This window comes from Stenella coeruleoalba (assembly GCF_951394435.1).
Source record: "Stenella coeruleoalba genome assembly, chromosome: 3".
NCBI lineage: Eukaryota > Metazoa > Chordata > Mammalia > Artiodactyla > Delphinidae > Stenella > Stenella coeruleoalba.
In genome coordinates this window covers 152,720,887-152,745,186 of record NC_137148.1, presented here as the reverse complement: position 1 = coordinate 152,745,186, position 24,300 = coordinate 152,720,887, and the positions used below count along the sequence as shown (strand labels likewise).

Sequence of the window (24,300 nt, the reverse complement as noted above, 5' to 3'; positions counted from 1 at the left end):
ACTGCCTAGTAGAGTGCCTGGCACTTAGTAGACACCTAATAAATATTTGAATAAGTTTAAACATACATTCCCCTTTTAAGCTATAGAAGAAAAACATAGTATATAGTATATTTTGATTTACTTGGGGAGAATAATAATATGAATAGATAAATTTACACAAATCATCTTAAAGTATATATATTTGATAATACTTTTTTCCACAAATCTACACAATTGCACATTTAGTGGTGATAGTAAACAAACTACATTTGCTTCTGAAAACTTGCTAAGAAGGATGGCTACTAAAAACTACAACTTGAACCCAAAACAATTGATTTAGTTCATTGGTCCCCACTCCTTAGCAGTTTTAATATAGAAGAAAATAGACGCATATATTTCTTTTCTGCCATAATATGACATCATATAAGGAATGCTATGTTATTAGCTAGAAATAAGATTTGCTTTTGTTATTTTAGTACATTTGATCATATAAGAATAATTCTAGATTTTTTCCCCTCCTGTGACTCTCATAGCATCCCCATCTAAAATAGACTTTGGAGATTTAGATCAAATGTCATATCAATTGTCCTAGACTGCTTACTATGTGCTTTCACTATAGATTTTAATGTCAATAGAGAAAGGAGAAGGAAAAGTCAGAGGGAAATGAAACAGGTGTATGCAACACCCCTCTCTACTACCGACATTTCTCAGAATTCTGGGGGAAGTTGCATCTATAAGCGGAAAGTTTTTCACCATGGAACTCACGGTGGTAGAACTTCTCATGACGAATTTTTTTTCACTACTGAAGAAAAATATGTTTGATTTTACCATAACTGAAAAGTTCTCCTGTTTCTACTTCTGAGGTTTGCCCTCAAGACTACTGTTTACCTAATGGAAGGGACTCCTATGCATGGAGGAAAAAGTGCACCATTTGAAGGAAAAGCTAAAGGAGTGATATTCAGGTAGCTCCTCATTCCACCAATGAAAACATACACATAGATTTTCCACTTTACACCTCATTTTCCACCTTATTTTCATGATTTTGAAATGAATATGTAGGGTCTGATGAGTTTGTCAATAGTCTATAATTATTAGTGTTATTAAAATAGAATACAAATGATAAGCCATATGTAAAAATGCTGTGTGAATAAACTGCTATACCCCAAATAATACAAATGAGTGAATGGCAGTAAATGCTAAGAGGGATTAACAACATAAAGGATATTAAAAAAATGATCACCGTATTTCATACTTATGTGTCTTTTTCTCTCTCACTTTTTTTTTTTATTGCGGTACGCGGGCCTCTCACTGTTGTGGCCTCTCCCGTTGCGGAGCACAGGCTCCGGACGCGCAGGCTCAGCGGCCATGGCTCACGGGCCCAGCCGTTCCGCGGCATGTGGGATCTTCCCGGACCGGGGCACGAACCCGCATCCCCTGCATCGGCAGGCGGACTCTCAACCACTGCGCCACCAGGGAAGCCCTTCTCTCTCACTCTTACTCAACTCCTAAATAACTAAGAGAATATGCTCACAAATGGTAAGCATGTCTTGGATGTTCGATGTGTGTTTGTGGGAAAGAACAAAAAAAAAACTGCCTCAATTAGGTCAAATATCATACAAGAGATGAATGAGATTAGAGATGGGATTGGGATTTGTGTTAGTGACTCAATAGCTAACCAATCACAGATATGACAGTGTAGTGCAATATGCAAATATACTTTTAAACAACTTCTCTTAAGTTATCTACTGTTTGTAAAGACAATCACACTCAACTGCTCTGCACTTAACCCCAGAGCTTCTGAGTTAGAATCTGTTAGAAATAGGTACATGTTTCATTGCTTTGGCAACATTTACATGGCTCTGCATCAGGCAATACAACTGCTAAGATCACACCCTGGGAATTCAGGAAAGGCTAGTGTCCAGTTCTGGTCGTTCTACCACCCAACTGTGATCTAGGGTAAATTCCTGATAAAAAAAAAAAGAAAAAAGAAAAACCCTGAAGATGCTGAAACAGTATTTCCTACTTCACAGGGTTGTCATGGGGATAAAAGGTCATTAGGATAAAGTGCCTCTCACCCAGGAAACACTGATAAATGCTACTGATGCTACCATCATCATCATCATCATGACCGATCAAGAACATATTGCCACATGGAAATTCAACATTCCCTGGGCCATTCACAATTTTCCTTTAAAGGACTCATATTCTATGTGGGGTCTTAACACCTTCAAATAACAGAAAATACAAGTCTTTATGCCTTTTTTTCTGTAGCTAATTTTGGCATCTTTCACCTCTGTCCACTTAAGTGTTGGTTTAGCATATTCTTGTCACACAAAGAAGCTACTTCCCAAAGAGAGGAACAATGTGTCAAGTGACAAAGACATTGAGTGAAGTCTTTCACATCCTAGATTGTCCACGGTACAGCTCAGCTGGTCTCTGGGTTGGAAGGCCTGGGTCTACTTTGCTCGTCTGTTACAGGGGAAGGGACATGGTCCTTAGCATGTGCTCTGTGAAACAGAGGCAGCTGCTGGTAGAAGTATAACACAAGCAGAACTGGCTTCAATTCTTCCTTCTTAGGTCTTTTTCTTCTTGTTCAGCTGTTCAAGGAACTTGCCTGCCCTCTGTCCCTGCCAGGACGATGTTACATCTGCCTGGATAAGTAGGTCACCATTGTATATCAGGAAAGGTCTTATTTGGAATCATCAGGAACCGGATACGGCTAATTTGAGCAGAAAAAGAAACTTTTGGAAGTTTATGGTGAGGTCTCAGTAACTACAAGCAGACTAAACAACCGTAAGCCAAGCCTATGCTATTGCAATTATAGGATCAGGCCGAAGTGATGTTATAAGTCCTAGCTGGCCTTGCTACCAAGCAGGAACAGGAAACAGGAGGTTGACCCAGCACTGCGGGCCTTGCTTCTTTACATCATTTATTTGTCATTCAAAATCCAAGAGAGGGGTGCAGTTGGCCAACCCGAGGTCGCCCGACTGTTTTCCATCTGTAAGGGAGACTGAGCATGTGAATAAACAGTATATCTGACAAGTTCAGCTTGTATAACGAGAGGAAGGCTCTGTTTCTCACCAAGACCCACAAAGTGGAAAATTCCCCAGAGAAAGGAATTTCAGATCAGATGCTTGGAAAGTTAAAAACAACAACAACAAACAAATGCAGATGTGGAATTAAAGACATGGAGTCATTAAGAACCTATATGTGGAGTGATTCAGACCTGAGTTCACATCTGGAGCAAGCTACTCAATCTTGCTGAGCTTCAATTTTCTTTAAAGGAAACAACGTGGAAGATGATATCCACATGTAACTTGTGGTACACATGAAGGAGGGTAGTACAGTATATGATGCCTGGCACATCCTATGCATTTTCTAAAACTACTACTAGTCCTATTATTATTGTTACTTATTATACAATTTATTGTAGAAATTAACAGGGAGAGTATTAATAAATGTTAATACAGTGCTAAGTGTCACATTTATGATCTCAACTAATTATTTGTTGATTCAACAAACATTCCACATATCAGAAAATAACCTGTTAGTGGGTGTATATATATATATATATATATATATATATATATATATATATATATGTATTTTTTTTTTACAGAAGAAAAGAAACCCTGAGGCTTAGAAAGTGTAAACAATGTACCAAAAGTCACTCATTTAAGAGGTAATGGAATATTATTCAGCCTTAAAAACATGAAGGAGATCCTTTCATTTGTGACAATATAGATGAAACAGGAGTGCATTATGCTGATGAAATAAGCCAGACAGGATAAATACGAATTCTATCATTTATATATGGAATCTAAAAAGAAAAAAAGCCACACTCATAGAAACAGAGTAGAAAACTGGTTGCCAGGGGCTGGGGTGTGGGTGGGGAAAAGAGGGGAAGACTGGTAAAAGGGTACAAACTTTCAGCTGCAGGATGAATAAGGTCTGAGGATCTACTGTGTAACATAGTTACTACAGTCAATAATACTGTATTGTATAACTAACATTTTCTGAGAGAATAGAACTTAAGTGTTCTCACCAAAAAAAGAAAAAAAGGAAAAAGGTGTCATGAGCTGTTAGATGTATTAATTAACGTGATGGGAAGGATCCTTTAACAACGCATATGTATATCAAATCATCATGATATACTCTTTGACTATCTTACAATTTTGTCAATTATACCTCAATAAAACAGAAAAAAAAGAGAGGTAATAAAGAAGAGACTCCAATCCAGGATTATCCAGCTCAAAAAACTACACTCTTAACCATTACAATATAGTATCCATCCATATGTTATAACTGTAAAATGCTTAACACAAAGGAAACGTTAAATAAATGGTATTTATTCTAACTCTAATGCTTACTAGATATTAGTTATGTGGTATGCTTTACTTCTAACTACAAGGGTATAAGGTGCAAATTCTTGCTACAGAACATAAAAGCCCCTGTGGTACCCTGTACGATAAACACAGTACCTGTAAATCTCTCATCTCTCAACCCAGAGTCTCCTCAAGTTGGAGGTCTTTACCCCCTTTATAATGTGGGAATAATGCCTTTCCCACATTTGCACTGGGCATGAAAATCCATACTTCCAGGTATATACTGAACCTCCACTTAGCTCCTCGTCACCTTGGAATCACCAGACCAAAGATCATTTATTCCATTAATATAAATGATGTAGGGATAGAAGTACAGAATATACAGAGAGTGTTGGAGGAATCCAAACAACAAGTCCTCCACTCTCAAAACAAATTTTAGAGTTCCAAAAGTAAAGAGCAATGTTTGGAAATAAAACTAAAAATGAAACTAACATCTACAATTAGCCAAGTATTTATTATGGGCCAGGCTACTTACCAGGCACTTGATAAACATTACAGCTCATCTTCCTGCAGTCCTTCAAAGCATATAATATTGTTTCTATTTCATAGAGAAGAAAATTGTATCTAAGCAGGTTAGTGATTAGCCCAAGACCACAGGGCTAGGCTGTAAGAAAAGAAGGCCAAGTTTCAGTGGTCAAAATGGTGATGGATGTTATAACTAGAAGATTATGGATAATCAAATAAAAATATTCAAAACGGTCCTAATGTATTATTAGGATTTCTTTAGAATAACTTGGGTGCCTTAGTGAATACAGTAGTGGTAGGCACTACAGTCTCTTTAATTTGCTAATCATACAAATCTACTTTAATATTCTTGGTGACAAGGAGCTAACTACTGATAAGACAGCTTCTTCAGTTTGGGGGCTACTCCAGGGTGAAATGCCGGAACGTCTTACTGCCTGCCTGCAATGTTACCTAGTTCTACCAGGGGGAATAAAGCAGAACAAATGGCCACTGTTCTTGACAAATGGATACAGTTTCAGTTTTTCAAAATGTCAGTGTCAGATTCATTCACTGTATCAGATAGATCTGTCAAATGGCTTTGCCCATTTACTAATGGATGGCACACTGCAGACACACGTTGGGTCAAAGGACTCAATGTCACCTCATTGATACTGTCATCAATATAATTTGTATTGGCATTTTGTCTCACCCTGACTTTAAGGACTATGTGAGGAGATCCAAGTCTCCAGACCATGGACTGATCACCTCTGCTTGACACAGTATTCTCTGCTCATTTCCAGAGGGGACCAAGGATGAGCTCTTGTACTTCTGAGTCTATTCACCCTACCTGGCAACACATACTAGCTGGGCTGATTGGATCAAGCAGGAGCCCCAGAGTTTAAATTTCCAGCTGCATTGGAGGAAACAGAGGCTATGCCCCAATCCCATAACCCCTCACTTCTTACTGCTAGCCTATCCTAGGCTGTTCTTGCTGATCGGAGTACTTCATGCTAAAAATTAATTTTGCTTACCTGATGGCAGTCACACAACCTCAAATGCCATTTTTATAAATAAGGCAACCACCAATGGAGTGTGATTTAGGGTTTTTTCTTCTGTAGACCCTGCCTACCCTATAAAATCTCCCATTACTGCATCATGGAGACTATAATCCCTTTCCGAGGGAATAGATTCTTTCCAACCATAAGATGAAATAAGAACCTACATTTCCATACTGCCCAAAAGGAAATACATTGATTACAAAATGCAGGAGAATGACTGATTTTCCACATTTGTTGTGTTCATTAAAGGGTTTTTGAATAGACTTGACAGTATTAAAGAAGTTCAACACACACAAAATAAAAATTAATAAATGAAGAGAAAAAAATTGCATTGACAACAAACAACAAAATAAACACATTGATATATAAAAGGTTGTTATACATCGATGAAAAATGGATGCCATAAAGTCACAAACTAAAAAGTATTAACAGCCAATAAAGATATGAAAATATGTTCAACCTTGCTATTATTAATCAAAGAAATACAAATAAAATAATTCAGGTGTCATATTTTACTGAGCTAGAATGACAAAGTTTTAAAAAACTTGATAATACTGGTATTGATATTGATAATACTGGTACTGATGAGTGTGTGTAAGAAACCACATTGGATGTTAAATTCTTGGTAGAAATAAAAAGCACGGTAACCTTTCTGGAAGACAATATGTCAGTATGTACCAGAACTGACAACCAGCCATTCAAGTTCTAGAAGTCCATTCTAAGGAAGTAAACAAATGCTCAAAGACATATGAACAAGGATGCTTGTCTCATTGTTTAGCAAAGCAAAACAGGAATAATCTAAATGTTGAACAGTAGGGACTGGTTCAATAAATAATAGAATGCTGTTCAACCATTAAAAATGCTGCTGCAGATTTTTATTAGGTGGTGAGTAGTCATACTTATATTACTAAATAAAAATGTTATAGAACTGTTTTGTAGTTTGATATAATAATTGAAGGTATTTTATACTTGCATTGTATTTATATGCACCCCGTCACAAAAAAGTTTCAAAAGATACCCTCAAAAATGTTACAGAGATGATTTATCAGAAATGGGATTTTGAGTTATTTTTCCTTTTTTCTTTAAATCCTTTCAATTTTGGAGTTTCTGCAATGAGCCTGTATTATTTTTACAATTAAAAATATTTAAATTTACAACAAAAGGATCTAAATTCCTCCAGTTTTCCATTTATTTTCCACCCTGGCTCAGGGTATTTGTGTAAAAAAAAAAAAATCAGCTTATTTTCTCTTTTGTATCAATCTAAATTTACTTTTCATAAGTTAACTATTTTAGTCTGGCAAAAGTTTCACATAGGAAAATTGTTAAGGTCTGAATATTCTATTACCTTTAAAAGCACTGGAAACTTTGAAATTATTTCTTTCAGAATTTTCATATAATACTGAAAGGCGGGGGGGAGGTAGCAAAATGAAGGGAAATAGATAGTAGTAGTCAACTTCAATTAAGAGAAAGCAACAAGAGGCAGTTTGTACTCTTTTGATACGGCAGAAGCCCCATGTGTCAACTCATGCTAAAAAATGGATATATACACACACATATATATGTTTGTGTGTATTATATGTATATGTGACACACACACATAATTAATCCACAGCCTTAAGCTAATCACTCATTGTGGCAGAAACAACGAGCTGTTGACTACACTTTAATTAGCTCCTCCAGCCTGTAGAGGCATCACTAGGACCAAGATAGGAACAACATTCTCCATCTCCGCTTGCATCTGGGTATGGTTCTATCCCAAAGAATGTGACCAGAGGTGACCTGAAGAGTTTATGTCTGAAGGATAACGAGTTGATAATTGTAGCTTGCAGCTTCCTCTCTCCTTTCCTTTTTAGGACAAACGTAGAGCCACTTGATGAAGGTGGTGGGTCCCTGAATAACTGAGCAGAAAACTGACCCTCAGACCACCAAAGTCCATACTACACTCCTGAGTGAGTGAGAAATGAACTGTCCATGTGTTGCTCCACTGAGGTTTAAGGTTTATTATTTAGTGTTTAACTAACGCATTTTTTCTTTAAACCTCAGTTGCCTTCTCTGTAAAATAAAGTCTTTGAAAAGGATCCACTGTAAGTTTTTTCCCTTGCTTATGTTTTTACCTTAGTTTTTAACTCTCAGAAACATTGCGCGCATTCTACCTTTTAAGTTAGTAAGTCTACTTTTTTTCCCACAAAGATGGGTTCTTCAAGTTATGGAGAAGTCATAGCAGACTGTTGCTTCAGTTTAAGATACGCATTCACATATGAGATGAGAAGGGTGAGGACCCAGAGAAACGCCTTTGACAGAGGGGAGTGAGAGCATACTGAAGAATGTTTAGTAATAAAGAATTCAGATGGGAGAAACGGATGGGTTACATCTAACAGATTTGCTCAAAGGAATTCTGGAAAGGCAAATATGTGAAAATGTATAGCAAAGACATGGAATGCCTTTTGGTCCCTAAATGGATTTCATTTCAAAGACGTGCATATTGCAAATACATGTACCATAACACTTCTCTGTCCACTTCTAGAATCTTCTAAAGCCTGACAGAACATCTGCAGAGAGAGGATGTCATTCCAAGATAATCGACTGCAAGTGACTAAATTAAGATAAAAATGTCCTTAACCTTGAACTGTTTTTTAAAGAGATTTTAGAAGAAAGGAGCCCTCCAGGGGGTTGTATAACTATATAATTGTACCCTTTCTAAAAGGCTATTTACAGATACATAATGTTTCCCCTCCATTCTTTAAAGTAAAATATAGGATAAAAAAAATAGTTTGGGGATAATATTTGTTTGGGACAGCAGGCACTGCTAATCAGTACCACTCTCTCCTTATTCCTTACTATCAGAGCCCTGGTTTAGGAGACCCCATTATCCTTAAGGCTAAGGTGGCCAGTTTAAAATCCGAGCTGATGAGATCTAAGTGCAAGTCTGCTGACCATCTGTGGTAAAAAATTTGCTCTCTGAGTTAGACACTGCCTTTTTTTCTTACTTAATTTCTTTTTTTTTGTCCTTTTCTTTCTTCCTGCCCCAATTGTTGGAACACTATTGGAGATTCTGGGGTCACTTTGAAGCTATGTGGACGTGCTAGAGATGTGGAAGCTGGAAGAGCGAAGCAACCCAGTCCCCTGGTGATGCCCTTCAGCAGCTGCACTAACGCTAGAGGGACTATCTCCAAAGTTCCTGCTACCCGTGGAAAGTAAGGTAAATCACTCATTCACTTTCTGTTACCTACTAACTGATCCAGAACTCTAACCTCAGGGTTCTAGAACCCTTCTCAGTATCCCATAGTCATACTCATGTTCCGGACTCCTGATCATCAGACTTGCTTATAGCAGATGTATGGGGAGGGCAGGCTCTTCTGGAAGCCCTCATACTTCCTCCCCTACCCCCACCACACACAAATAATGATCTTTATGTCCACTCATCCTTCTATCTACACTCAGAGGCCAGGGCCCCCAGGAAGGCTTCACTGACAACCCTTTACTCCTCTCTACATGCAGAAAGAGTAGAGGTGTGGGCTCTGGAATCAGACTTCCTAGACTTGAATTCTTAACCTGTTACTTACCAGTTTACGACGTGGGCAAAGTAGTTACCTTCTCTGGACACCCTTGTAAAAGAGGAACACTAAGTAGCACCTATGTACCTTACTGAAAGGATTAAATGAGCAAACGCAGGTAAAGTTCTTATAATTTTTTCTTGGGTCAATCAATTCTAGCTGCTATTGTTACCTTTGGCTAATTTAGGGCAGAGTCCCTTTGCCCTCCTTTGGTTCTCTGGGCCCGTCTCATTCACAACACACACAACCGCATACGGCATTCACAACACACACAACCGCATACTGCAGTTTTGAAAGGTGGTTCTCAAAATGTGGTCCCTGGGCCAGCAATATCAGCCACACCTGGGAACTGGTTAGAACTCTGGCACTGGAGCCCAGCAATCTGTGTTTTAACAATACTCTCAGGCAAATCTGATGCACACTAAAGGTTGACGACAACTGAGAACATCTGTCTCAGACTCTCCTGGAGGCAGTCACCAAAAATAGAGTTACAGGACCTTACACCTGACCAGCTGGAGAAGGGGTCTAGTAATTGCCCTGGTTATCATGCTTGTCATGATTTCTCAGCACATAAATGTTTGAGAATCACTGCCATTTTGAATGTGTGTTTCACTTGTCTGTGTTTCCAGTGGACTTTACTTCCTTGCAAGGAAGGTTTGTGAAGATTTGTTGCTGTTGTTTGCATTATTAGTTTTATTATGCTAATTCTAGAATCTCTGGTGCATAGTGCAATCTCAGGCAGGAAGTAGTGGCTCATTAAAACAGATGTCCCAAAAGTCTTAGTAGAACTTCAAGATTAATTCCTTCAGGAAGAGGTAAAATTGTCATTAGATGCAGATGATATGATACTATACAGAGAAAACCCTAAAGACTCTACATGAAAACTACTACAACTGATAAACGAATTCAGCAAGGTAGCAGAACACAAGATTAACATACAGAAATTGGTTGCATTTCTTTATACCAACAATGAAATATCGGAAAGGGAATGTAAAAAAACAATGCCTTTTAAAATCACAACCCTCAAAATAAAATACTTAGGAATAAACCTCACCAAGAAGGCAAAAGACTTATACGCTGAGAACTGTAAGACGTTAATAAAGGAAAGTGAAGATGATTCAAAGAAATGGAAAGACATCTCATGTTCTTGGGTTGGAGGAATTAATATTGTTAAAATGCTCATACTACCCAAAGCAATCTACAGATTTCATGCGATCCCTATCAAATTACCCATGACATTTTTCACGCAATTAGAATAAATAATCCTAAAATTCATACAGAACCATAAAAGACCCAGAATTGCCAAAGCAATCCTGAAGAAAAAGAACAACGTTGGAAGCATAGCCACCCCAGACTCAGACAGTACTCCAAAGTCACAGTAATCAAAACAGCGTGGTATTGGCACAAAAACAGACATATGGATCAATGGAACAGAATACAGAGCCCAGAAATAAACCCACACACCTCAGTTAATCTTTGACAATTAATCTTTGACAAAGGAGGCAAGAATATATAATGGGAAAGAGACAGTCTCTTCCACAAGTGGTGTTGGTAAAGTTGGACAGCCTTATATAAACCAGTGAAGTTAGAAAACATCCTTTCACCATACACGAAAATAAACGCAAAATGTCTTAAAGACTTAAACATAAGACATGACACCATAAAACTTCTAGAAGAGAACACAGGCAAAATATTCTCTGACATAAATCATACCAATGTTTTCTTAGGTCAGTCTCCCAAGACAATAGAAATAAAAATGAAAATAAACAAAGGGGACCGAATCAAACTTACACGCTTTTGCACAGCAAAGGAAACCATAAACAAAATGAAAAGACAACCTACAGAATGGGAGAAAATATTTGCAAATGATGCGACCAGCAAGGGCTTAATTTCCAAAATATACAAACAGCTCATACAACTTGATGACAATAAAAGCAAACAACCCAATCAAAAAAATAGGCAGAAGACTTAAAGAGACATTTCTCCAAAGAAGAAATACAGATGGCCAATAGGCACATGAAAAGAGGCTCAACACTGCCAATTATTAAAGAAATGCAAATCAAAACTACCATGAGGTACCACCTCACACCAGTCAGAATGGCCATCATTAAAAAGTCTACAAATAACATATGCTGGAGAGGGTGTGGAGAAAAGGGAACCCTCCTACAACACTGTTGGTGGGAATGTAAGTTGGTGCAGCCACTGTGGAAAACAGTATGGAGGTTCCTCAGAAAACTAAAAATAGACCTACCATATGATCCAGCAATCCCACTCCTGGGCATATATCCAGACCAAACTATAATTCAAAAAGACACATTCACCCTGATCTTCACAGCAGCAACATTCACAATAGCCAAGACATGGAAACAACCTAAATGTCCATCAACAGATGAATGGATAAAGACGATGGGGTACATATATACAATGAAATACTACTCAGCCATAAAAAACGAATGAAATAATGCCATTTGCAGCAGCAACATGGATGCAACTAGAGATTATCATACTAAGCAAAGTATGTCAGAAAGACAAAGACAAATACCATGATACCACTTATATGTGGACTCTAAAATATGACACAAATGAACCTATCTATGAAACAGAAACAGAATCAGAGACATAGAGAATAGACTGGTGGCTGCCAAGGGGGAAGCAGGTGGGAGAGGGATGAACTGGGAGTTTGGGATTAGCAGATGCAAACTGGTATATATAGATTGGCTAAACAACAAGGTCCTGCTATAGCACAGGGAACTATATTCAATATCCTGTCATAAACCATAATGGAAAAGAATATGAAAAGGAATGTATACACATATGTATAACAGAGTCACTTTGCTGTACAGCAGTAATTAACACAATGCTGTAAACCAAGTACACTTCAATAAAAAATAAGTTAATTAAATTTTTAAAAAGATTAATTCCTTCAGAAGAACAAGTACTACACGTTCACAAAAAAAGCACCCTTTGAAAGTTTAAATTTTTGAATTTCTTTGCCACTTCCTTAGTTTTGATCATCTTGGACAATATATTTTCAATACTGACTTTTAAAAAGAATTGTGTTTCAGTGTTTGCTATGCTTAGAGAGACAGAAACAGATAAGTACAACTAAATACTTGTTTTTCAAAAGTCTCAAAAGTATAAGGGAAATGAAAGTAATTATATCTTCAAATGATTTTGGGGTATGTTTCTAATTTCATACTTTTGATGCGATTAAAGATTAAAACTGTATTAAGACATTTGAGACATGCCGCATTGGTATTAAATGAATTTAATTTTGTATAAAGTGGCAGAAATATTTTCTTCAGCAAACATACCTGCAGATATAAAATCACAACCATAAATCTACAAAAAAGCAAGCTATTGAATGAAATCTGATTGGTTATTTCCCTGCAGTATGGATCTGCTAATAATTTAATTTACTACTTGCTAACAGAAGCCAAAATTTAAACATACATATATATATATGTGTGTGTATATATCTATCTCTTCAATTTTAAATCATTCATATATATGAACAAGTATACATACACATACATAACAATTGTTCATATATATATATATATATATATATATATATATATATAAACAATTTAAATTAAAGAAAGTACATCTGGTGGCCTATTTTTTCCCCCCGATTTCTAAAGAACACCATATTCTATTCTAGGCAGTGGAATGTCAATCCACCTTAAGGGTTGTTCAATGAGCATATCTGAGAAACCACTGGTTTAGCCAATGATGTACTTATTGAGGGAGGCCCTAGTGCCACTGTCAAGAGCTTATCCACAGGAGAGATAAGAAGGTACTTCTTTGGTTTGTGAAAAGAAGGAGTAGTGAGGAATGGCAGGTAGCTGCAGGCTGATGACACGTGATGTCCGTATATATGTAGAACCAACACGCCCATAATTGCACCCGTTTTCCATACCCAAATCCAAAGCCTTTATATCATTAATCCCAGGCAAAAATGGTAAGATTCATGTGTGTTACTATCCCACGGCTTCAAGATGCCTCTAAACTCATATGAGTATGTCTTAGTTTTATCAGTGGAGGACAAACCAGGCTTCTATCACCAAGCCCCATTCCATAACAGGCAAACCAGTCCAAGACTTCTCTGAGTGCTGCAGGAGAGTCTATGGAAGGGGCGCTCACTCCACTGTGATGCCTAAAATGCCTTTGCACAGAGCAAACATTCAATACATGCTGAGTGAATGAATGAATGAACTGGTGTCATAAAACAGGCTTATTTCAGGGAAATTCCATTCAACAGGCTGGCATTCCTTCCTACCCATCCTAACTGTTAAGCTTGCCATCAGACAAAAATTTAATTATAAAACATTAGAGCTGAGGAAATTTTAGAAACTATCTACTCTCCAGAGGTATACAACTTTAATTTAGTGGTAAAAATCACTAGGAGTGATTTAGGAGTCTATCAGACCTCAGTCCAAATTCCACATCTACCATATTTTGGTGAGCAAATAACTACTTCTGAGGCTCTGTTCCATGTATGCATTATGGGATATCATAATAATACATACATTAATTGTATGACTATCAGGGGATGAAATGACACAACCCATTTGCCATGGTCGGCTAAGTAATTTGCACCAAGTAAGCACTCAAGACATTAGCCACTATTAATAGCGGAGAGATGAAAACAAAACTCTGGGACTGATGCCTACCTTAGTGGCCCCAGTGGTCATAATGACTGTCTTCCATTCAGCCTGCTCTCTTCTCACTAAGACTAAGGAAGAGAAGATGAACAAATTAGGAATAACAATTTGAAAATGGTTTTATACTCCCTGAATGAATGGAATTATAATAAAATGATTCATGAGTTCTGCAGAAATATGATGAGACTTTAGATCTTTCTGTTAGTTCTCTACAAAACCAATTGATGGCCCTAAGAGGTACCTTCCCACCCAGCCCCATCCTTACCAGGATCAAACATCATTGTAAATGGAAAAGTCAACAACACATATCAACAAGCTAAGTTATAAGCCAGTGAAGTCTCAGAGCTTTGATAGAGAAAATTCAGATTTATCATTATATGTAAAAATAAGATGATATGAAGAACTCAATCTAAAAAATACTACCTGGAGATCTATAATCTCTACAATAGTGCTATAAAAAGTAAAGAGCTAGAAATCTATTTAGATGGTTTTCCTTATAAGAAATCACTTTCTGTATAACTTTTAATGTACTATTGATGAGAACAATTCAACAAAATTCAAATAAATATCTGCAGATGTCCTACAAGAAGAAAAGAACAGAGTTAGATGTGACAGGGGATAACCGGACTTCAGGATGAGTAAGACCCTATACTTGACCTCAATAAATTAACATGAAATACAGTGGATGAGTCATGTACAGAATGTCAGAATTCTAAAAGGCCAAGCTAAGTACCAAAAGGAACACGTGGGGACTCTTAAGAAGGAAATAAAATATTGGTTAGTTGATTACGAAAAGGCAGAAGGGAGTAGGTTCCCTTTGGCTGCTCTTTGAAGAGATCACTTCCTTTCCCACCTAGTCCTGAGGCTAGGGTGGCATGGGCAATAGAGGAATGTGGGGACTGAGAATCATTTCTACTCTCACCAGAGTGGCTGGAAGCAGATTTTCTTACCAGGATGTAGTAGTATGCTAATATTTAAGGGTTCTTGAGGTCAGAGAGAAGGGTTTGAATACTCCGGCTCCAACTCTTGCTGTGGGTCAAGTTTCTTACCTTTCCAACACCTCGGCGTCTTTATCGGAAAATTGGGGACGATGATGATGTCTCCCACCTGAGTGTGAGAACTACATGATATAGTGCATACGCAGGGCTAAATTTGGTGCCTGGCAAACAGAAAGTGCTCAGTACGGCAGGCGAGTGTAGTGACAATACAGGCAAAGATGACGGGGGTAGTGCCGGTGTTCCTTCTGCCCCCAGAACAGGCTCTGACTGGGAGACAGTTAAAGCACCTTTGGGTTCATGGGGGTTTATATATAAGCAACGGTTGATCAATGTGAGCTGGTTGTCCAAATGATTATGTGCAATCTAAGAAAAAAATGGGCCTCGGATCTGCTCAGCTACTTAATAATATTAGCAGCGGTAGTAGTCAAAGAAGCTAAATTTTATTACGTGTTTATATGCCAAACAACGTGCTGAACGTTTTAAAAGGATTTACTCACTTATTACAACGAGGCTATATGCTAGGTCCTGATAATGTTATTCGTCTCTTTCAGATGTTGACTGAGCCTCAGACGGGTTACAAAAGCACCTAAGATCCCGTTGTCAGTACATGACGGAAATGAGTTCAAATCCAGCCTGTCTGACTTGTTCTTAATCACTAAGGTATGAAATTAAGCATGTTGCCCTTTGCCTGATTCTCCTTCTGAGGCCTGAATATTTCACTTAGCTGAGTGCCGAAGAGAGAAAATTCTCTCTCCTTGACCCAACTTGGCATCAATATCCAACTCCCCTTCTCAAAACGGGTTGCTTCAACGAGCAGCAATGAATGCCGCGTCGTGGACCAGTCACCTTGATGACTAAGAGTCAGACACTAGGGAAAGAAAATGCTCTGTGACAAACCTACCCTTGTACAGAAACAAGACAGAAATGGGGGGACAGGGCAGAAGATAATGGAATAAGGCATAGGAAAAATAGCACCTGGCATCGTGACAGTAATAGTAATAATAGTATTAGTAGTAGTAATAGTAATAATAATAGACCTTACTATGCTCTAGGCATTGTATTAAGTGCTTGGTGTAAGTGACTTCATTTTAACATTGAAAACAAGTCTATGAGGATGAAATATTATTAACATCATTTTATAGGCAGGAGTATTGAGGTTCAGGTAATCAGGTAAATTGCCCAAGCTCATATGGTTAGCAAGTGGAAAGCAGAGATTTGAACCAGCACCTACACTCCTAACCATTATGCTATAACCATTATGCTGAAGACACAAGAATTCCAATGGTCTTTCCCCATAACCCACTCCTGCACTCCAGACTTAAATAGTCCAAGATCAAGAGAGAGCAAGCTTGGAGTTGCCACTCTTCAGTGAGTGTCAATCATTTCAAAACAGTGTATTTGCTAACAAGATGCAGTTCCTGTGATAATCTTCTCAACCAGCTATCAAGAAACAGGAAGCAAAGATTCAAGTAACAGGATGTTCCTACTTACGAGGAAGGTGGGACAGCATAGTTGACACTGGGCTTAACTGTTCTGGAAAACGTGGTCCCAGTAGGCATACACGCTGGTACATGTTCCCCACCTACCAAATACAAAAGAAGTATTTCATTTCCATGTTGCTCTTCAAAGTTCCACCTCATTCGTGCCTGTCATTCATCCTCTGGCCTCTTCCTGTCTCCATTTCGGTACAGAAAGGTGCTGAGTCTCTGCTCTCGGATACAAAAAGGGTGTGTTAGGAGAGGGAGCCATGGTACCTCGATGTCTTTTTCTTTCATCTTAATTCTATTATGCCAACTCCACTGAACTTAATTAGAGTGAATACAGAATTACACAATTACCCTCTGTTCTATTCTTCAGATGTTATATTTTGATAAAATTTACGACATACTGCTCTCCCCTTGAACACCAGATGAACACTAGAAATGGATGTGTGTTGACATAAAATCTGTTATAATTACAATTAAAGTATAGCTTACATAATGTTAGTGTTAACATAAAATTATAGATGTGTAGAGACAACGTGGTCATGCATTTTTTAGTGTAAGTACATGCTTAGACCAATATCTGTTAGCGGAATGAAGATGGAAGAGAATTTTGGTTAAGCCACAAAGGCTGTTTAAGGACTTGCAGATAGCTAAGGGGAACTCAAAGACCAGTAAGATAATATTTCCCCTGCCATGTTTGCAATTGCAAAGTGAAGGGAAGATGTGAAAGTAAGTACCCCTATGGAAATTACAAGACAAGTACATTTTTTTCCTTGAGTACCTGGGTAAATGCTTAAATTCTAATGTATATCAGTGATGCAAATTTTCAACTGAGTTTGATAAATCATAAAATAATAATTATACATATATGTATATAAAACTGCATGGAACTAGGCAGTTCAGAATTACTTCTAATTAAAGAGGTACCCTATGACAACTAACTTAAACCTTACAAAATATGGTTCCAAGTACCCTATCAGAGTGAAAAGCAGGAGACTGAAAGGTTTATTGTAAATGTTTGTAGTCATGGTGTCTTAACTAAAACTACTGTGTCACAAATACTATTAAAATAATTGTGACATTTTATTCACTTTTACTGCAAACAACAAAAGAAACTATAGGTATTTTATCATTTCAGGTAATTATTTTAGCTAACAGTTATTAAATGTTTTGAGAAGACAGAGTGCTAATTGCATTACTTCATTTTATCTTTAAAATAGCGCTTCCATGTAATTATTCTTAATATCTCCATGGTATTAAAGTGTATCTCTAGTTTAGACCTTTCTTCAGAACTGCAGACTTGTGTATCCAACTGTGTACTCAGCACCTCTACTTGGATGTCACAAAAACATCTCAAATCTTATACCTCCAAAACTGGTCTTTAATCCCCCAAACATGCTCTACCCCAAACTTTTTCCATCTTAGGTGACAGTAACCACACCTTTCCAGTTCCCCAGGCCCTAAATCTCGAATTCACCCTTGACCCCCTCTTCCTTTCCATTCTTGCATTCAATCTACCACGAAATGCTGTCACAACCTTCCCAATGTGCCACTTCTGAGAATTACCAGCCACTAGCAGCCTGGTGCAGGCCACCAACATAGACCTCGAGGATCCTGTAGTCGCCTCCTGAGATTCTCCCTGACTCCACTCTCTCCCCACATCCTCAAGACCACAGATAGAGCTATGCTTTTCAAACAAGAGACAGTTCATGCCACACCTCGGCTAAAATCCTGTCCCTGGCTGCCTACGTTTAGAGTAAAAGACACAATGCATGTGATGGCCTCCCAGGACTTACCCAATCCATCCCGTCACATATCCGACCTCCAGCCCTCCTGCTGTCTCTTCCTCCCCACTGACTAAGTCAGCCAGGGTGGTCTCCTTGATATTCCTCCAAGCTGCCTGGCATATTTCTGCCTTAGAGTTTTGGGACTGGTTATTCTTGCTCCCAGGGAGTGGTCTCCCCATCATACATTCTGACAACTCCCTCACTTCAAGTCTTTGCTCAAATGTCAACTTATAAAATCCACCCTGACTACCCTATTTAAAATCAGAACCTACCTGTACACGCCTCCAGCACTCCCAACGCAAGCCTCTTCAGTGAGCTTCACATCCTTTTCCTTATCCCGTAGCGCCCATCAACCTGTGACAAAGCATAGAATTTATTTATAACATCCGTTTCCACACGAGAGTGTAAGGAGGGAGAAAGCATGCAAGAAGGAGCACGCAGGCAAAGGCTCTTGTCTAATTTATTCATTGATACCTCCAAGCATAGAGAACAGGAAGATGCTTGATAAATAGTCCTGGAAAAGATACAGATGAGGAAACTAGTAGTAAAGCTCAGAAAGTTTAAGTAACTTCCTCAAGGTTTTAGAGCTAGAAGAGGGTCACAGTAGAATTCACACTTGGGGATGTCTAACTTCAAATCTCTTAGCCTCTCTGCTACCTTTTTTTTTTTTTTTTTTTCTTCGCGGTACGCGGGCCTCTCACTGTTGCAGCCTCTCCCGTTGCGGAGCACAGGCTCCGGAGGCGCAGGCTCAGCAGCCATGGCTCACGGGCCCAGCCGCTCTGCGGCATGTGGGATCTTCCCGGACCGGGGCACGAACCCGTGTCCCCTGCATCGGCAGGCGGACTCTCAACCACTGCGCCACCAGGGAAGCCCCTCTCTGCTATCTTAAGTCCATGCAATTCAGGATTTGTTTTAATCAGTGCCATGGAAATTCTCACTCCACTGAATAGGATCACTAAAGTGTTCTCTGTCTAGATCTATATATATATTTTCCATTTAAACAAAGGAAACAGAAGAGGGGAATTCATCATGGGTTACTGCGGTAATTTTACAGCAATTTTAGCAATAATGACATTTAAGTAATAGTGATATTTAGTGATAGCATAATAATAATAAAATAATAGCTCTTAAATGTATTGAAGACGAATCGCATGCTAAACTCGGTGCTAAAATATTTCCATGTACATTTTGTGCAAAATCCTTATGAATATTCTATCAGATGAGCTTGATGTGTAACTCCACCAGGCATACTTCTCTTATTCCGCTTTCAAAGATAAGGAAATTGATGAGAAGTGTGGTAACCGTTTGATCAAGATGAGACTGGTAATAAGTTGTGAGTATGAATTTAAATTCAGGTCTAACTCCAGAATTTGATTCTCAATCCATACATGAAAATTCTGATAATTCCTTTGATAAGAGTATGTTTTCTCCTGGAAAACATCCCCCATTATGTCTGCCTGTGCTCATACCTTCAGAACACAGTCAAGTTTAAAACATGATAAAAATGTTTAAATAGTGCGCTTTAATAAATGGAAATATCTTCATCTCAACAATAACACAAAAAGCCAGGCTGAGCCCTTTGAAGTGGCTCTCTTCCATCCAGAACAAGAGAAGGAATCAACAGCTGCAGAGTAAAGAAAGCATGAAACCCAGAGATGGAGGATTCTGTAAATGACCAATTACAAGACTATTAAGCCGCACTTTCATAGCAAGAGGCAAAATATTCCATTAAACTGAAAATTCTTCTACCCCTCACTCCAAGGCCCACACAAACATTAATGTTGCATTTATTAGGATGTATTTCCTGTGCTCTATCAACTTGACTTTCAACAACTGTATTAATACAGTCCTTTCGCTTTGCACATATATCTGAATGATGGATTCCATTACTGGAGTTTTGTAGAAAGAGTGGAGGGAATGAAGTAAAGTTTGGGAAGAGCCATCATAATCCATAATGATGGGCACTGAATCAGGACAAGAAGAAACCTCTCTTCTCACTTATTTGAATGAAAATTCTACTATATATTTATTGCCTCTGTACAGGGCCATGTGTTGAATAATGGAAAACAAGCATCTTTCATTTGGAGGTAGGATTTGTGTGCTCAAGTTTCGATGGGCCTGCAGAATTAATCTTGTTTTAGAAATGAAATAAAATGTAATTTCTTACTGTAAGTAGATGTGGTTAAGCAACTGGCAACTCTGATGTCTTTAAATCACTGCAGTTTCGGGGTAGGCAAATCTATAATTATTTCAAGCCCTTCTTTATTGGTGCAACAATTGAGCAGTGTACATAGTGGTCAACAACCTGGGCATTGTCAGACGACTCTAAGTTTGAATCTAGACTTTGCCACTCACCAGCTATGTGACTTTCAGCTATGAGAATCACTTTCTTCAGCTTTACAGTGTGGATTATTATATGCCCTTTGCAGAACTACTGTAAGAACTAAATGTATATGGGCACAGTGGCTCATAGTAAGGGCTCAAATTAGTATTGTGGTCACTACTAGTAGTATTGAAAAGAAATTAGAACTTCTATTCTCATAAAGTGGGATATGTGTCCCTTTATCATTGTAATTTCATATCATTTTACTTTTGACTTTATAATTTAATAGCTTGATCCAAGAAACATTTAGCAGTAAATATAATTGAAAAAAGGTTACTTGTCAAACATGAAATACTGTAGTATCAAGTGTGCTGGCACAATACTCTTCTCAGATAATTAACCTGTAAAAATATGTTATTGTCTTCTTTTTAATTAAGCACATCGAACATATATATTTACTGTGCCAATTGGCGAAAGGTCCATTAATTCATCAGTCTAACTATATGTTGCATAAATGTCTTCTAAACATAATCGTATATGTATTTTATTTGTTGGGAAAATGTGTTTGAGATTGTTCTTTTCTGCCTATTTAAAGTAAAAGAGGGTGAGAAGTAGAGTTAGGCTTAATGTACTTTGTACTCTATTATGCCATGAAAATGCTTCTGTGCCCTGGAGACAACAACAAAGGATTTGCTTTAATGACAAGAATCAAGTATGTTCTAAAGCTTCCAGGTAGGAGGCATATAGGTTGCAGTTTATATCAGAAGTCTTTGCTCTCTCTCTCAACTGCGTCTAGATGGGAAAGATGTGGTCACAAATGCTTCAAGGTGATACAGTAAATGTTGCAAAGAGGGGGGTAGGAGGCAGAGTTTTGAATATCTCAAACCTGAGCTAGAAGGATTTTATTTAAAGAAAATAGCGGATATGATTTTTCACTTATGGAATGCCAGTCAGCAAACCTGACATTAATGTAGGAAATTAGCTCTTTTAGCTATGATGCTTTCAAATGCACATGGCTGAAAACAAATTCAAAATAGTCAAAGGAAATTTAAAAACAAAAACCAAACAACAACAACCACCTCAACAAACAAGTACTAGAAATTCAGGGATGCAGCCATATTCAGATACAGTTGGATCTGGACGTTCCAGAGTATCAGCAGGGTTCCAGCTCTCTCTCCATCCCTCAGCGCTGCTTACCTCTGCAAGACTTTATTTTACAGAAAGTCTCTCCTTGTGCTGGATGGTCACTGGGAGTCCCAGAGTCATATCTCCCCAGCTTAGAAATTCCAGAGAGAAAAGACAATTCTTCCATTTTGCTCTGAGAGAAAAGTCCTGGAGAGCAGTCTGATAGACTTAGCCGAGGTCAGACGCCTACCCATGAGCCAATCACCTGCTTTACTGGAGTTCAGTCCCTGGGCGACTCATCCCCGGGGCCCCTGAGGAGGCAGGATGGCATTATCTGGCAGTTCTCCAAGAAAAGCCTGCTGTTTTTTTGTAAGATGAAAGGGGAGAGGACATGGAAAATGAAACCTGTATCTGCTTCTGTAAAATCCACAGAATCTTACTCCCTGTCCTGTGTCGATGACCATGCAGTAAGCTGACCCAGGAGGTCATTTTTCCCACAACAGTCTTTATGTATATGACTAAGGAACACACTGGTAAAAGAATATGGGAGAAAGTCTGAGTATGACAAGTCAGCTAGACTGATATTAACTAAAAAACCTGTGTGAAAATATCCTTAAAAAGTTGCCCCCAACTCACTCAAAGTCCAAAGTTGGAGCCTGAAATACAATGTCATGGAGTTTGGATAAGAACAGGTTTTCTCCAAGCTGAACTATGACACAGAGATTAGCGACTTCGAGAAACTATACTTTTCCAAAGAAAAAACATCACATGAGAAAAATGAGGCCTAGAAAAAATAAATGACTTAAGGTAACATAGCTAATTAATGGCAGGACTGAGACTAGAGTATATACTTTGTGTAACTGGCTATGGTTTTTTTGTTTGTTTGTTTGTTTTGTTATCACTTCAAAACGAGACAAACTTAAAGAAAGGAAACACAACCAAAACTCAGTGGTTGGAAAAGAGATGGATGTGAACGCCCACTTGTTTCTTACGTATAAAGTTACCCCTCGCAGTGTTTTGGAGGAGAAAACGCTGGCTCTTCCCAACGTTGGTTATATACACAAAGATTCCAAAGACAAGACAAGTGCTTTGCAAACAAAGTAACTAGAACCAGCTCAGGCTTCCCCGCGCCGGGTCCTACGTTCCACGGTCAGAACCACCAACTGTATCCCCCCGGGGAACAAGGTGATTCAGAAAAGCTGGCGTCTTCAGAGAAGGGAGAACACTTAGCCGGGAAGAGAGGAGAAAACTTGCTCAGCTTCTTGCTGGGGTCTGAAACGATCCCAACACAGTCCTTAAACCCCTCAGGTTTCCCCAATCAAGCACCCTCGCCTCCAACCTGGGCCACCCCAGATCTGACTATCAGACGACAGAAGTCTGCGGACGCACGAAGAGCTGACCACCCCACGAGAGGAACCTACGCGCGGCCGCGCCCACTCACCCGCCGCTCCCCGGGAGACGGGAGACGAGCCCGGGGTCCAAGTCCTGGGCGTGGCTGACTCACCCCTCTCCGGGCCCAGCTCCAGCTCACCTCGGCGCGGCCCGCCTGGGCGCCGCCATCTTGACCACGAAGGGGGCCTCGCGCCGGAGGCCCCTGAGAGGGCGCCCTGAGCGGAGCCGGAGCGCCGGGGAGCCCCAGGTCGGCGCCCTACGTCCCCTGCACGCTCGCGCAGCGTCCACGCGCGACGAGAGTCCCTCACGCAGCCCCCGACCCAGGCTTCCGCGGACCCGGCGCCCCGCGCAGCCCGCACCGCGGCTCAGGCGGCGCCGAGGGCGGCCCGGGCGGAAGAGCGGGCGGGGGGCACGCGCTCGGTAACCTGGCAACGCGGAGCAACCCGGCGTCTCTGGCGAACCCCAGCCTTCCACCGCGAGGAAGCACGGACCCGTGCACCCGCCGTCCAGCCCTCGCCGCCGCTCGGTCGCTTCGCCCGCTGCTGCCCGCTGGCTATGGTCTTTTCAATCCATGATACAACGTCTATATGTAACGAATCTGTTAAACCCTAAATGTTTATGATATTCAAGTAATCCAGTATCTGAATTATTCTTGAAGATAAAACATCCAAAGACTTCTTAATTGTATGGGTATACATACATAAAATACACGTGGAGGTAACTTCAAATATAGTATGTGCCTGTCTCTATTCCTTCCCCCTCCGCTCTTTAAAAAATGCCCCTTTAAAAATTGCCCACTCACCATCTGTTAGGTAAATTGCTGAAACACAGTAAATGTGGAGACAGAAATTGTTATAGAGACTATTCCAAATGGCACTGACACCTGTATTTATGAAATGTTTAAAAGGGTAAGTTAGAGTTGTTTTTTTAAAAAAAAAAAATCCCACTATAGTAACACCACATCATCCTAGGTGCCCAGTTCTATCCAATTACATAAGATGGAGAGAGAGAGAGAGAGAGGAGGAAGAGAAAGAAGAAAGGAAGAAAACCAAGTACTTATGTATAAAATGTTGCTGCCAAAGTTTGAGATTATACTCAAGCATC

The 24,300-nt window shown here is 39.2% G+C and overlaps 1 protein-coding gene across 7 annotated transcripts in view; it reads right to left on the bottom strand.

Moving 5' to 3' along the window:
* The window catches only part of LOC307183370 (uncharacterized protein), a 120,378-nt gene extending 96,406 nt beyond the window's left edge, over window positions 1–23,972 (bottom strand). For 3 of the 7 annotated variants that reach the window (XR_013827459.1, XM_079915779.1, XM_079915781.1), the window contains exons 1-4: window positions 23,246–23,951; window positions 18,629–18,710; window positions 16,577–16,667; window positions 14,097–14,158 (exon numbers count right to left, since the gene is read on the bottom strand). Coding sequence is in view for 6 of the 7 variants with exons in the window: in XM_079915779.1 (XP_079771905.1) it covers window positions 14,097–14,158; window positions 16,577–16,658 (144 nt within the window). In the remaining variant the exon portion in view is untranslated. Of the gene's footprint in view, window positions 1–4,839; window positions 4,969–14,096; window positions 14,159–16,576; window positions 16,668–18,628; window positions 18,711–23,245 lie in introns of all 7 variants that reach the window. The other 4 variants (XM_079915784.1, XM_079915782.1, XM_079915783.1 and 1 more) reach the window with 4 other exon arrangements.
* Between the last annotated feature and the right edge of the window lie 328 nt (window positions 23,973–24,300).